The sequence below is a fragment of the Eumetopias jubatus genome, unplaced genomic scaffold (genome assembly GCF_037043125.1).
Source record: "Eumetopias jubatus isolate StellerSeaLion01/CBP00866 unplaced genomic scaffold, mEumJub1_p1.0 scaffold_9, whole genome shotgun sequence".
In the NCBI taxonomy this organism is placed as follows: domain Eukaryota; kingdom Metazoa; phylum Chordata; class Mammalia; order Carnivora; family Otariidae; genus Eumetopias; species Eumetopias jubatus.
Window position 1 is genome coordinate 27393752 of NW_028274815.1, and position 16289 is coordinate 27410040.

Genomic DNA, 16289 nt, shown 5'->3' on the forward strand with positions numbered 1-16289 from the left:
TAAGCTGACGAGGACCTGAAGAGATCATCTGGTCTGACTCTCTGCCTTGAGGTAGATGACTGCTGAAACTTTTTAAACAAGTTATCCTCTCTTTTTCATTTGAACGGTTCACAGAGATCCCAAGATCTTGTAGGCATCCTGCGTCAGAGAGTCTCCATTCTGTGGAAGACTAGTTATGTGGCCAAGGAGCTTGAATGGGGTGACTCCCCACATGTCAATTTCTCCCTTCTTATAACTCACCATTCCAAGACTCCTCACTATAACCTTTTCCTAGAATTCAGAAGGATCTGAAGAGATGGGACATATAGCAAAGAAAGGAAGTGAAGGAGGAAAGGGGAGCATTCCATTAGTGGTGAGAATAAAGAGCATGTGTTGGGGCAAAACAGTTTTATTTTCTGAGAGAAAATTTCCTTTTCATTTTGAATTTTCCCTCTTTACTCTTTGTTCAGGCCTTTTTAGTGGCCTCACCATCCATCCTGTTTTGATTATTGGCCATTTTCTGTTGCTCATGGTCTTCTTAATGAAAGAATACCGTATGGCAGGAAATAAAGACATCTGTCATCTTGTGAGTGGTTTTGTCAGGCACGGTGGTAGGCATTTTGCATAAATTATATCTAAAATCCACAATAGCCCTGACCTGCTCAGTAGTTGTGAATACTTCCATTGTATAGAATTGCCATTTGAAACCCGGAAAGCTTGTCTCCCAGGGTCGCAGAGCTATTGATAGGCAGAGCCAGGATTTGAACTGCTTGGTCCCTGAACTTAAGCCGTATCCATTATGCCAAGAAGTCTCTTGGGTCTCAGTTAAGAGTGCCAGAATCCATGAATAGGGTTTTGTTGGTAATTTGGTAACAGCAGCATTGTATTGGTGAAAATTCTGGGTGATGAATCATACCAATGATCACAGCAGCCCTTCTCCTTGCCTGACTTCCTCTTTTCATCTCCTATTCTTCTCAGGTTCATAATAGTAATAATCCCTCATTACCAGCATATGTGAGCCAGTATTTAGGTGAGCATAGAGTTTATTTTTGGAACTGGGCCACTTGTGAGAGTATAATAGAGTGCTCAACCCAGGGCTGTCCCAGGCAGGCCGGGATGTATGTTCACTCCAACTTATAAGAAAATTCAAATTCCTGTAGCCAGTCATTTGGGGAGGAATATATCCTCTGTAATATAGATAATCACTAATTGGAAGAAAATATAAAACAGTCTTACGATTCTTTGGTTTAACGTAATCAAGATTTGCTGACAACTACTTGGGACTCTGTTGCAGAATAGGAAGTATACTGAAGAACAGGGATAATGTGAAAGAAACTGCTATATGTTGAGTTGGGTATCTTAGAAATGAATAAGACAGACCACTGATGACTTCGGAGGCTTAGGTTATCACATTGGTAGTTTAGGACTGTGAGAATTTAAACATGTAACAAAGAATTATTTCTCCTTACAGCTTATCATGGATATAACCAAATGATGGAATGTCTACAAGGTTATAAGCGGGTTAACAACACCTTTTGTCAAGGTAAGATTAACTGAATTCATTGGTGTGGACTTCATTGTTTTGGCTTTTTAGGAATTTGGGTTGTTTGATCATGTTCTGCTCATTAGCCCAATGTGTGAAGGTCTTAACAGTGACTACCTCCTGCTCACTCAATTTAGCTGTAAGGAAATAAAGAGTTCTAGTGTATGGTTACTAGAATTAGTAACATTTAAAATTTCATGGCACTTTTTTTTCCTGAAATTTTTCCTGAAATCCACAGGAGATTAGATTACATAGCAGAGCCCTCTGTGGTCTCCACACTAGTCACTGCCTATCCATGCGTGAGCGGATGCTTGGGTACAGATGAGTTCACACCTGTACCTAGCAGTACTGCTTCCTTGTTGACACAGGATTGGGTAGGAGAGTTCCTTTTTTTTCCCCCTCTCATCAGAATATTGCTAGCCACCTCGAAGTATGGGGTTTTAAATATCAGGGTGAATACACATTTCCTAGGCAATAGTTAAAGCTATGTAGCTAAATGTGGAATGTCCTAAGCACTTTTGCTCAGTTTATTTTGAACCACGTAGCAGAGTCGAGCAAGCCAAGGGGATCCTCAGAGATCATTTAGCCCAGTGTCTGTACCTTATAGATGAGGATGCTCAAGCCCAGACTTGCTAAGTGACTTCCCTGAGGCTAGAGCGAAGGTTAGAACTCACGTTTACTAATGCCTGGTTTAGTACCCATACATGATAGCAAATTTTGTGTCACTTACTTTGTGGAATGTCCAATTAATGCTCCTAATTTCCCCGGACATGTCTGGGATACAGGTATTATTAGTAACTTGGAAATATGTCTACATTGAAATAAAGAAAGAGCCTTCAAGAATCTTAGTGAACCAAAATCCATGTCAAGAACACAGCGCATGTTTTCTGACTTGTCTGGGGCTCTGTATCCTTGACCAGTATGTGTTTATAGGACAGAGTAGATTAAGGTAATGTTGGAAAATATAGATTAATTCCTATTAAAAGGGCTCATTTCAATGGACTATCTTAATTATCTGAGAATTTTCTCAAGTTGTTCCATATTGCATCTAACTTTTATGACTCGTAGAGCTTTAGCAAACAAAGAATTTTCTTCTGAAATGCACCGAGGTATACCATGTGTTTGAAAAAGTTTTGCCTTAAAATATGATAAGCCCTCTTGTAAAAGAGTATTGGGAAAGTTAGATTTAACTGTTCAAGGAGAGGGCACCCAAGACACTTTTTGAGAAACCTCTGTAAACCTTAGTAACATGGGAATAATGGGTTAATCATTATTATCTAGGAACCGGTAGAATTTAAGACATCCTTAAAAGGGTCTGTTAAACGGAGGGAAGATTGAATTAAATGGATGGAAGAAGGAACATGTCAAATGAATGAATGTACATTCTGCAGTGTAAATGAAGTGACTGCTTCACAGATTTGGATAAAAATCTATATGACAAGCCCTAGCCCATTTTTAGAATGTGTTAGTAGAAGTAGAACGAGCAGGGTGTTGGAAGTAACAATCTTGTCCCCTGCCACTCAGACTGAATTTGAGGTTTGGGCATTTGGTGTTCATTGTCTCTTGGCTGATAAGGTCAACAAAGCTTGCAAAGGGCCTGGAAACCTGAGGGTGTTTAGCCCTGGAGAAGTGCAGACTAAAGAGAAATGTAATGGCGGCCATGCAAACATGCCTATAAATGTTTGATTAACTGTCCTACAAAACAAGTCTTTTATGAGTTGCTTCAAAAACCAGTGCATAGAATGGAGTTAAAAGGAAGCATATTTACAATTACAAGCAAACTTTTTGTGTGGAATAGCATTCCCCAACGCTGTACTGAAATGCGTTTGGAAGTACTGAGCTTCCTGCACACGGAGGTGATCCAATAGATCCTTAATAACAGCTAGTCAGGGGTGTTATGGGCAATTTCTGTCCTGTGCAGTACATGAGGTTGGGTGACTCTGTAGGTACATTCCAGTTGTCTGATGCATCGTTACTCTGTTGCCGGGAAAGAGGCTGTGGATGAGAAGAAAGAAATGACATCTTGGTGTGTCCCACAGATTTTAACCCCTAGATAGGAAGCTTCCTGAAATGTGCCCTGTGATGAGGTGTAACTGCCTGCTCCTTAGACTACAGACAGAGGAGAATCCCTAGTTATCCTTCCCCATTGTAAACCTATGTGCCTAAATGTTAGACATTCTCCAGAATGTCATCTTTTCCTAACTGCAAATGATGAAGAATGTACATTGTTTTTGTGGTTGGGATGGGGTGGGGTGGGCTGGGATATGGACATTATTAATCCCAATTAAAACCGAGACACAGAGAGAGTAACTTTACCAAGATCACACAGATAATAAGAGGCCCAGCCAGGCTTGAACTCCCAAACCACCTCTGTTTCTGTGTGCCACGTGGCCTCCTTTACGGATTTTGTTTGTATCTGGGAAGTATGACTAATGTAGATACTAGCTCATTAGAACAGAAGACACGCCATCTGTTGTGAGGAGTAATAGAAGTCAAAGCAATTAATAGTAATTTGGTTTTGTGTAATAAGAAAGGATGGTTATCCAATATATTCCTCCTTCTAGCTGCTTCAAGGTTCTACCAGTATTTAAAAATACCATGGTAGAAGTGGAAGTAAAAATTTGCAACTATTGCACTTGCTCTCTCATTTAGCAAAATAGAGTGAAAATCCTTTAAATAGTTGCTTGATTATTGTTGGTGTTCGTTTTGTATTTTGCTTCTCTGGTATGGCTGGTATGGAGTGTCCTTTTGCAAGTTTTGTTCATATTGAGCATATCTTAATGGTTCCATCTTGTTCTTTGCAGTGATGGTCAGTAACACCAAATCCTGGCTTACATTTGTCTCAGGAGGTTATTTGCAGAACAGCGTTATACTTTTTGGCATGGATTCTGGAGTGAAGTATCATAGAAAATTCTATTTCATGGTGCCTCCAAAGGGCACTGCTAAATTACACTACAGAGGAGACTGACTCATAAAATAATATGATTCTGTTCATCATAATCTATTAAAATTACTTTTGAGAGAAGGGCTTAATTTCACTCCCTTTGTGACACTATCGGTCAGCAAAATTAAATAGAACTTTCTCACATTACACATGTACACTCCTTTTTCCGAGAGTGTTGAAGCTTTTGATTTTGTTATCCTAGAGTTTTTCAAAAGGAGCCCATTAACCACTAATTACTTGTGCGTTCCTCATTGTTCTTAGAGTTTAATGTCTTCTCAGTTTACAAAGCACATTTAAAATTAAAGTGATTAATAACTAAAATTACATTATTTCCTTCACCTAAGCGAACTAATGTCCTGAAACAACGTTTGGTAATGTGGGCTCAGTAACAAAGAACCAACTGTGCACAAGTTAATTTGAGGAGCTTTGAAATAATTGCCCTCAAAGTTGGGTCTTTTCTCCTCTCTAGTGGTGCTGCAATTATCTTTTCAAAGGAATGATTTATTACATATACACACATGGAGCTCTAAAACCTGCTCTCACTACCCTTAACATTATGGAATTGTTATAATTTGCTTCATTTATCAAAGCAAACAATGCAAGCATATTTCCTAGTGGATCTAGAGCAGCATTTGTCATTTGATTATTGTGCGAAAGTTTGATGTACAGCTAGAGTTAGATGGATTGATACCTCATGAATATGATAATAGGAATGCCTGCTTTCATACTCCTTGACTCTAGAGCTCAGTTCTTCGCTGCATTTTGAGTACTCTCACTTGACCATTACTTTGTCATGAGATAAATGAGCTCTTAAAAATTAGGCATAAATCCAAATTTTAAAAATACATTTGGTTCTGAAATTACTTGGGGACCAGGCTATTTAGGAAAGTCTTTTATTAAAAGCAAATACCTCTTTTGATACGTTGAAATCACCCATTTCATGAGCTATAGGGATAAAATCAACCTAGTATTATTTTGTACATTTTTTAGCATGTGCTGAGGTGCTGTGGGCAATGCCAAAATATATAAGTGAGAGACGTCTACGCTTTCATAATCCAGTGTATGTATATTCCTTTTTCATAGGTAATCTTGAAAATATTAAAAAATATTCAGTGATCCACACAGATTAATTGGCAGGGCTCTCTTGAGCTACAGACTGAGGATAAGTGATGAATAAGACATCCTTCCTGACCTTGGACTTAGTGTAATTAAATAAGTTGGAATCAGCAGGACACAATTTGCTTTGTTCACTTTCCCAACTAGCTAAATTTTAGCTGACTCCAGATGAGCCCGTTAAAGCAAATATGAAAGAGCTGTCCACATAACTTTCTCTTGGCGTCATTTTATTACACCGGTTTTTCTGCTTTAATAAAATAAATTTACAAAACAGATACATTAGGGCATCATCATACCCAGTACAAAACTTTCAATGTGGAGCTCCTTTAAGATGGTGCCCCAAATTGTATTTGAAACCAAATTTTGTTTGGAACACCGAAAGGATAATGGACTTTTTTTTTTCAGGGGCATGTCTCTGTTATTAAATGAAACTCACAACTCACTCTATACCAGTAAGCCATACATGGGATTTTTGGGTTATGAAGAGCTTGGCTGGACTATAGCTTCTATTTCAGACCTCTTAATCATTACAAAAAATTGTGACTGCAGTATGGTAAGCATATAGAAGACTGGTCTTTGGGGGCTTTGAGAAAACTAGAAAATACAGGTTTTAAGAAAACCTACTTGGCTGGAGAAAAGAATGTGGCTGTGGCATAGGTGGGTTCATTTAGAATTAGAGTCATCACTTTACAGTTATTTTCAAAGGTATAGTTAATGGAAATTGAGAAGGTTTTTTTAGCTATTTTATCAAGTTTTGCATTCAGCATCATTTCTTGTATCCTGTGCTTACTTTCTGGATTCTTTTTTTTTTTCTTTTAAGGTAGGTTTGCCAGATAAAGTACAGGACACCCAGTTAAATTTGAATCTCAGATGAATAGCAAATAATTTGGTTGGGACATATATACTAAAAAGTACTTGTTTATCTGAAATTCAAATTTAATTGTGTATCCTGTGTTTTTATTTGCCAATCTGTATTTTAAGATGGTGTTCTTTCACTGTTCTTTAAATGATGGTGCCTGAGAAGTATATACTTTAGATGTCTGAAAATATTTTTCTTTTGAGCTCCTTCTATAAGGAGACTGGTCAGGTGTACAGGTCTGGGTGGTTTTCCAGCAATACATTTGACCACCTTATCCTGATGTCTTCCGACTTCTTTTTGATACTTTTCCTCCCCTGTAGATAATCTCTCTTTCTCTCTTTTGAGATCTTTGAATCCTTTATTTTCTGTCATTTTATCGCACTGTGTCAGTATTTGCATTTATTTTGATTTTGCTCAGTGGACAGAGTGTATTGTCCCTCCCTCCAAACAGTCGTGTCTGCCCTCAAATTTGAAAAATGACCAACTATTATCTCTTCAGATACTGTTTTTCCACCATGCTTCTCAGCTGAAAGTCCTACTGACTAGTTTGGGGAACCTCTCTAATTTTCATGCCTCTGAATAAGTCTTCTGTGCTTGTATCCTTTTGTCTTTTTGTTGTTGTTGATGTTGCATTTTGAAGGAATACCTCAGTTCCATCTTACGGTTTTCTAATTCTTGCTTTATTCTGTCTGTCTGGACTCTATCCCATCTGTTATACTTTTAATTTTAAGTCTTGTTTTCCACTTCTGAGGTTTCTAATAATTTTTCATAGCTACCTGTTCTTGTTTCTTTTCTTTTAAAATGTGTTCATTTAACTTTTTAAGCACGTTGGAAAGTTTAGCAAGATTTCAGTTGCTGAGGAAGAACATTTCTGCACAGGTACTTTCAGATTCTTACCTTCAGTTGCTAAATTCTTGGCTGCCCGTATTTCTTCCTAGACAGTAGCCCCAGAAATTCAGTGGCTCCATCCACTGCCATGTATTTCTATGACATTTCAGGTTTACTGGGATGTTTGTCTTGGTTTTTCTTTTTTTTTAATCTTCTTTTATAATTGTCTGCAATTGCTAGTTATTTGGAACAGGAGAGAATGCCAAAGCATGAAGTTTTTGTGTTACATTTCTTTAACATTTATCCATATCAGGATTAAGCTTTTTAAAATTCAAGATACCAATATTGGAATGTGGTATTTAATGTGTATATATCTATTATAAATTTTCTTTGAGGATGTTAAAAAACATTGAGAAAGCTTCAAATTATATAAATTAAATGTTATTCAAAGATTGTCTTTTTTCCTGTTGTCATTAAGCAGCCCACAACATCGATATATTAACCATCTGCCATTCATTAACTCATTCATTTTACAGATATTTAATGATGATATAAGTAGGGGTGCTCTGAGCAATATTAGAATATAATGAGACTCAACTCCTGCCCTTAGAAAGATCACTATTCTCATGTATAATTAAGACATCAAAGCAGCATAGAGTAAATGCTTAAGAAATGAACCAGACCCTGCAATTTCAGAAGAAAGTTCCAATTTAAAAACGTGTTCTTTAAAACGAACACATTGTCTTTGCTATTTGTAAAATAAATCATACCTATTGTTTAAAATTTAGAAACTAAAGAAATGTATAAAAATATAAATTACCTTAACCTCCCTCAAAAACTGATGCATTTTACTGTAGTTCCTGCCAATCATATGTATATATATATTTTTTTGAGATTATAATTCATGGGTAAGTGTGAAGTGAAACTTTTTTTACTTAATAGATACTACATTCTGATGTTATTAAATCTTATAAAAATTATTTTAATGCTGATCTAGTATCCCATTTAATGGATATAGGATAATTCATTTAGCCATCCCCCTAAAGTGCTATTTTCAGATTAGTTTCTATTTTTTCTTAATATATATATACTGTCACCGGCATACTTGAACACAAAGCTTCGATGAATCCATGGTTATATTTACAAGTGAAATTACTGGTTCCAAGCTGTGATTCATCCTGTGCACATTACCTCTCAGAGAGGATGTCCATTTCCCTTCTCAGTGGCAATAGGGAGTTCATTCACCGTGTCCCTCCTCTCCTCTTCTACTTCCTTTCTTTACAAATTTGAAAACACACAAAGGGCAGTAAAACAGTATCTTTTTCTTCGCATAGGCCCTGTACATTTCTATTTAGGCTCTCCCCAGGTATTTCTTTTAAAAAATTTAGTTATTTATTTTTTGGGATGGGGAGGAGCAGAGGGAGAGAATCTTCAAGCAGGTTCCGAGCTCCGCAGGGAGCCCGTCATGGTAGGGCTAGATCTCACCACTTATGAGATCATGACCTGAGCCAGAATCAAGTCGGATGCTTAACTGGCTGAGCCACCCAGGTGCCCCTGTTGCTCCATTTCTAATTACTGTTGATTTTATCGATGTGAGGCTTTTCTCCTTATGGTATTACTTGCATAAGAATAGCTTGGTAGTTTTCTTTTTTCTAATACAATACATTTCCTTTCTGGTTGTTATCGCTTACATATTTTTATCTGCCCATTTGTATATTTTACTAACTTTTATTGAGAGTCTATTTAGTGGAGCCATTGTGTTGGATTCTTCAGGTATGTCATAGTCAAACAACCCTGAAACAATCTTTTCTTTAAACTGATAATGAAACTGAGTCTTGAGGCTCAAAGAAATTAAGCGATGGAAGGTCACATAACTGGAGAGTGGTAGAATTTACCTCTGCAGCCTGGGCTCCCCTCCCTGGGCTACTAGCACTTATATCGCAGTTTATAGTTTATGAAGGTACTTTTTTAAAAAATATTTATTTATTTCAGTCAGCGAGCCTGACTCGGGGCTCGATCTCACAACCCTGAGATGGTGACCTGAGCCGAAATCAAGAGTCAGATGCTCACTCAACTGACTGAGCCACCCAGGCTCACCAAAAGTACTTTTTTTTTTTTAAGATGTTATTTATTTATTTATTTATTTGATAGAGCTCAATCACAAGTAGGCAGAGTGGCAGGCAGAGGGAGAGGGAGAAGCAGGCTCCCTGCTGAGCAAGGAGCCTGATGTGAGGCTCAGTCCCAGGACCCTGGGATCATGACCTGAGTTGAAGACAGACGCTTAACCAACTGAGCCACCCAGGCACCCCCCCACGGAAAGTACTTTAACACATTTTCTCATCTCCTTAATTTGTGACAGTGACCACACCTACTTGTTACAGGTGGGGAAACCATGACGTGAAGCCTTGCACAGTGAATGGCAGTGCTGAGAGTGATATTAGATGCTCGCCAGTATTTTCACAATCTGCATTTAGCTCTTAGGCTCCTTTACTGGCTTGGTTTAGAAATCATAAAGTTCTCCAAACTTCATCATTTATTTTTATAGCAAGTTGTCTTGTAAATGTGTCTGCTGTGTACTTAAAAAAATGTTTTATCGTAATATTACTAAGTCATTGTACCTCCTCAGTTTTATCCAGAAGTCTTTAAAAGGCAGAATATTTATGCTTCTAAATGCTTTTGTGTTTATTTGTATGCTTTTGTGTTTATGCTTCTTCGCTTTTGTTTAAGCTACAGTTCCTTTGGATTCTGAGGCACGCCTTTTCTGGTATCCTCTCTTCTCCCTTCCCCATCAGTGAACAATTTAATAAAACAGTCATGTATTTCCTCACACTTATAGGTGCAACTGGGCGGTTTTGCTGACCCACACCAGGTGTGGATGAGTTCAGCCAGGCTCAGTCATCCATCTGTCATCTGCCGCTGGGTGCCTAGGGCTGGATGGTCTAGGATGGTCTTGGCTGGGATGACTCTGTCGTCTTCCACAATCTCTCATCTTCTGGGCAGCCAACATGGGCTGTTTTCATGGTGGTGGCAGGGTTCCAAGACAGAATAAAAGCACACAAAGCTTTTCAGGCCTAGGCTTGGAATTGACATACTGTCTCTTCAACTGTATTCTAGTGGCTGAAAGTCAGAAGTCACAAAACCAGCCCACATTCAGGGGGAGGGGAATTGGACTCCACCTCTTCATGGGAGGAGCTATGAAGTCACATAGCAAAAGCCATGGACATGTGGGGGAGTGGAAAATTGGGGTCATTTTGAAAATCAATCTGTAACACCCTGATGGTTTATCCTGATTCAGCAAGTATAAGTGCCTTTGCCTGGGGAAAAAAGGAGATGAAGATATTTACTTATATTAATATGAGGTCACTTTACATCTGTGTATGGAGCCATATCAACAAAGTATTGGTGGAAAAAAAACACTATTCTGGTGTTTATAATAGAAACTGTGTAGTTCATTATATTTTTAAATAAACTTCGTATTTGTGTATAACCTATGCACTCTCTTTTCCAGAAGTAATCACTAGCTTGACTTTTTTTTTTTTTTAGATTTTATTTATTTATTTGACAGAGAGATAGAGAGCACAAGTAGGCAGAGGGGCAGGCAGAGGGAGACGGAGAAGCAGACTCCCTGATGAGCAGGGAGCCCCATGCGGGGCTCGATCCCAGGACCCTGGGATCATGACCTGAGCCGAAGGCAGCTGCTTAACCAACTGAGCCACTCAGGTGCCCCTCACTAGCCTGACTCTTACAAGAATAGATCAGTTTGGGTTTTTTTATGAACTTTCAAATTATCCAGTCCGTGTTCTTTTGGGTCTACTCCTTTCATGCAGCAGCATGTGGTCAGTACCATTTCCTAGTAATATTCACAATTCTGGCCAGTGAAGTGATAATACCCATTGATGTTTTCATTTAAAATCTTTTTCAGTACTTTTTTCCCTTCCTTCAACATGTTCTTCTCTGACTTCTCTGTCTATGCAGGATTCTCTCCAGTTAACATGGTCTCTAAAGTTGCTTTCAGTTCCACTATCAAAAGGGCATTGATTATTGTAATGTTTATTTCTTTCTAGGAAGAAATGGGTAATGTGCCTATGATAGCAATGTAGGTATAAATATGAAAGTTAGAATCTGTTGTTCTTGCTATATATTTGGAAAGTTACAGTAGAAAATCAGTAGGTGGAAGTTAAGACTGGAGTCCACCAGTCTTGATAAGTCAGTTCTTCAAAACACTTAAAAATGTTTAAAATTCTTTTTGTTTAGCCTACCAGAAATGCATCACAGTGCTCTGCTATATTTAGTGATTTAATCCCAGTGCTGTGGTACTTAATGTGATTCTGAATCAAAAGGTTTTACAAAAGTCAGTGACTAAGAGGGAATTGATGTGTTACTGATTTGAAGAGGTTGTTTTACTGTCCTAGGCATTTTCCTGGAGCTCCTGCTGCAGTTTCTAGTTTAAATAGGCACAACATTTTCGGTAAGAACTTAAACAGTTTTTGGTCTGGACCTGAGCATCATATTTCAGCATTTAAAAATCAATTTGGGACCCACTCCGATCCATTTGAGAGTCTTTTTCTAGTGTATATTCTTACTGTGCTTTTATCACTGGGATAGGATTCAAAAAGGAAATGTCTATTTATTTTATTCACTTTTCTTCAGGAAAGACAGTGGTGAAGTGAGTCATTAGCACATTGTATTTTCCAATAGTTCTTTGACCTTAATCTCTGGGGCTATAAAATCAATGGGAAGATGCCTGTTGTATCACAAGTGATGAGGAAAGCCCATGATGGATTCATGTTACTGTGAATGTTTAAGGAGAAATTAATGTCATGTCTGTAGACTAGAGTCAGAAATCCAAGACCAACAGAGATGTGTATGTTTTTAGTATCTTCCATGTGTAGCACACGTGTATCAAGAAATAAATACAAGCTGTTCTCTGGGCTCTGATAATTCTTTTATCATGTTACCCTGAAGACAAGAATTGGAAGGAAGGGAGTTGCAGGCACGGTGGTTTGCCTCCTCTCAGTGAGTCCAGCCATCAGATCTATCTTGTGCTAGATTATCCTTTGTGAAGGTGGGGCAGTTACACGTCGGGAGGGGAGGCTACAGCAATGGTGAGGCCGAGGTTGACACGAATATGACTGCAAAGAGATCTACGGTACGATACTTTTCGGGGCCATCCCCAGAGAGCATTTCACAAAGTGTGCTCCACAGACCACCAGTTCAGAGGGATGTTAAGAGACGGTATGTGCGAAAGGGTTGACGCACATGGCTGAAGGCGTGAAAAACGCCAAGTTAAAGAAAACCAAGAGTCCTTGCCAAACGAGTTCTCAGGGTCTGTAATGTGCTCACGTATGTAGAATGTGCAGTGTTTCTCAAACATATTTGGCCACAGGACCCTTTTATAAGCTCACAAAGTTTGTTTGACGTAACATGCCTTGGGTAAAGTTGCTCTAGAACATTGACCTTCAGACCTTTTTTTTTTTTTTTTTTTTTTTAGTTCACTTATCTCCTGAAATAATTTGGAGAAACTTAGTGTTCACCCATTTTTAAGTTGACTTCTACATTTTTCCCGTTAAAATTAAGTGGACACAGTGGAGTCATTTCTGGGACATTTATGTTAGATATGTGCTTTAAACATATTTTCATCAAAACCTTGGAGCTTCGGAGATGGCTCATTCAGTTTATGAATAATGTCACCATCTAACCTAATTGGCAAAAGCTGGGCCTTGAACAAATCAGACTTAACGCTTTTCCTCTGACTCTTCCTCAGGAGGAGTATATTTGTGAAATGTTCATATGTTTGGTGCCTTTGAGAATCTTATATTGTGTAGGGCAGTGTGCTTCTTGTAGAAAAGATTCCAGATGAGCAAGAGGTGTGCCTTGACTTTGTAAAGAGGACGAAGGCTCTGAGGGAAGGAGGGATGGGAAAGGAAGATTGGCACATGTGTTCTTGGGGAAATTACTTTTAGAGAAAGAAACGTATGAAATTGATTCCCTTAAATAAGAGTATCCAAGCCTGTGTGTACCTTGTGACATACTCTCATATGCCTTTAGGGCTCTAGGTGTACCCAGTGTGAATCTGCTTCTATAGGAGTTGAAGGGTCCATATGTTTTCTGGGAGAATTCATTCTCTGTGGAAAGCAAGTGATCCCTATTAAATAGCCAAATGGTCTGTCTGGCTAGAAAAAGTATTTACCTCGAGAGGTATTTTTTCTGCATTCAAGTGGAAGTCCTATTGCTAAATTATATGCTGGTATTTCTGTCCATCAGCAAAAACTGAATATCCACAGCAGAAGCTGTAGAAAACCTCATATTTTCACACAGTATAAAGATCTTCATGTACTCTTCTCACCTTGTACTTAATTCCTTTCAGTTACTGGACATGCCTCATTTCCTGTATAAACTTGCGTCACTAAAGAGGCAGTAAATTATGAGTCTGTTAAACATACATACTTTCCTTTAGGAGAATGGATACATAAAAGTGTGTTTATTTCCCATTAAGGACACTTACACTATTCATAATACATTATGCATTAACTGTCATACTTTATTTATTCCTCGGCATTTTCAACCCTGGCAGGTTGTTTTGAAGTCTGAATATTCAAGCTGGAAGTAACCTTGGGAATTGTCTGGCTCAGCCCCTTTGTGTTACAGGAAAGGAACATGAAATCAAGAGAAACTAAGTGACTTGTTCTAGGTAACATAAGTTAGCATCCTAGTTACACCAAAAGTAGGTCTTAATGGGATATGCCTCTCCTTAGATTTTCACACACCTCCCCCGCCCCCCCGCCCTTAAGCCTTGTAAAAAATAAGATCTTCGGCCGCCTGGGTGGCTCAGTCCATTAAGTGTCCGGCTGAGGTCATGATCTCAAGGTCCTGAGATCAAGCCCTGTATAGGGCTCCATGCTTAGCACGAAGTCTGCCTGAATTCTTTCCTTCTTCCTCTCCCTCTCTCTCTGCCCCTCCCCTCAGCTCACGCATGCATGGGCATGCCCTCTCTCTCTCTCTTTCTCTTGCACATGCTCTCTCTCTCAAATAAATAAATAAAATCTTAAGAAAAAAGGTCTTGGCCAAATTATGCTTACAAAATGAGAATAACTATTGTGTTGCTCACCATCCAGAATTGTTATGATGTTTCAATAAGAGGAGGTGTGCTGTACAAACGTAAAGGAAGGGGAGGATCCTTATCTCATTCTACTAGATTATTGTAAACATTCCCTACTATTGAAATGCTAAAGCTGTGTTACATTAGGTTATTTGAAGAGTCTCTTGTTAAGCATATTTTCCAACTACTCGGTATTTTTCTGCTTCTGGGTAATAGAGGCCCAGCCTTCAATTTCGGTTGTATTAGGTTGAACCATGTGACATTGCTAATAGTCAACCATTTCAGACTTACAAGAAGAGCAGTTTTGTATTCTTGAACTTGTTATGGCCAGAAGCACATGGTAGGCTATAGAGGGCAGAGAAACTCTATAAATGTTTTAAGTGAGTTGAGAAGTATGTAGGTCTCCTTCATGTTCCCTTGTAGGCCTATGGATTTTTGCCTATGGGAAAGGAGCACATAGGGCTGTATGAGTTTTTTTCCTTCTTTCTGCTTCCCTCAACTTCGGGGCTTAGCAAAGCAGCTCAGCTTGGGAGGCATAGGGCCTGGCTATTCGAGAGGGCCTGCTCCTCCAGCCATTCACTTGGATCTTTATTCGTTAACTCGGTGAACTGCGAGGTTATACCGTTCTTTGGAAGGATAGATTTCCATAGCTGGCTAGAAAAATTCAGTGCTCTACAGAGAGAAAAATAATGAGCAAGTCCAGTTTGTTTATCTGTTTAAACACTAAACTGTTTTCAGTTTAATCAGAATACATTAAGGGAGATTGGCTGACCCTCTCAAATATGAGACTTCTGAAACGCAGTTAGGTTTGTCAAATATGTTATTATAAAAATGATCAAGTTAGAAGCTTTTATTTGAATTAAAAAAATAGCTGTTGGAATCTAAATAGAATTATAATTCATAATTTACCCATCATGTTCCATGTAATTGCTAAACTTTTGCCTGATAACATCTCTTAGTATACTCCTTAAACCTCTCATGTCCAGATATAACACGTTCAGTTAATACATGTTTTGTTCTTAAAGCATTTTGAACCTCTCATTTCCTTCAGGTTATTTAGAAAAATCTTAAGGAGCTTGGCTACCTGAGAAAGTCATTTGAATAACTATTCATGTTTCATATTAATTTCTAAGATTCTAAATTAAAAACCATGGGAGATCTGTTTTTATCTTTTTTATTTTGTTTTTAAATACTTTATTTGGGAGTGCGAGAGAGAGAGAGAGAGAGAGAGAGAGAGAGAGCGAGAGCATGAGTAGGGGGAGGGGGCAGAAGGAGAAGCTGACTCCCTGCCTACCAGGGAGACACTGCCCACCCCACCCCCCACCCCGCCCCCAGCTGATCCCAGGACCCTGGGATCATGACCTGAGCCAAAGACAGACCTTAACTGACTGAGCCACCCAGGAGCCCCTTGTTTTTGTTTTTTAAACACAGAGCATATAAACTAATCACCTACAGTCTTCTCAGGAGCAAAGCAGGGGATGGAAGAAGGAAGTGAAAAAAAATTTTTTTTTTCTTAATCGAGGTTTTAGGTGTAAAATTTTGTGTGTTAGGAATTAACAATTTATGATTGGAATGCTTTTGAAGGTTTTGTGAGTTGTTGAAACCTTCCATATGATTTGTCACGGAAATAAAAAGGATTTAAAACTTAAAAATTTTGACAAGTGCCATCTTATTATAGAAGCTCAATATTTGAAACAAATGCAAAAGAACTGCCTTGCTTAAAACAGCTGTACTAGGTCCCCATGACTCTGGGGACAGCTCAGCTGGTGACAGTTAAGTCTGATGAATCATGTCAGAGACCTGGTCAGGCTTGGTGTGAGGACTGTGGCCTTGTAAGTCACAAACCGCACAGGCCCACACTTAGGGATGTGGGGGACCCAGTCTCTTGTGCTTTTAGCTAAGACCATAGTACAGTCTCGGT

The 16289-nt window shown here is 38.7% G+C and overlaps 1 protein-coding gene across 4 annotated transcripts in view; it reads left to right on the forward strand.

Moving 5' to 3' along the window:
- The window catches only part of LTBP1 (latent transforming growth factor beta binding protein 1), a 387949-nt gene that overhangs the window by 225947 nt on the left and 145713 nt on the right, over nucleotides 1-16289 (forward strand). For all 4 annotated transcript variants that reach the window (XM_028117233.2, XM_028117231.2, XM_028117230.2 and 1 more), the window contains one exon: nucleotides 1451-1522. In XM_028117233.2, the coding sequence (XP_027973034.2) occupies nucleotides 1451-1522 (72 nt within the window). The remainder of the gene's footprint in view (nucleotides 1-1450; nucleotides 1523-16289) is intronic.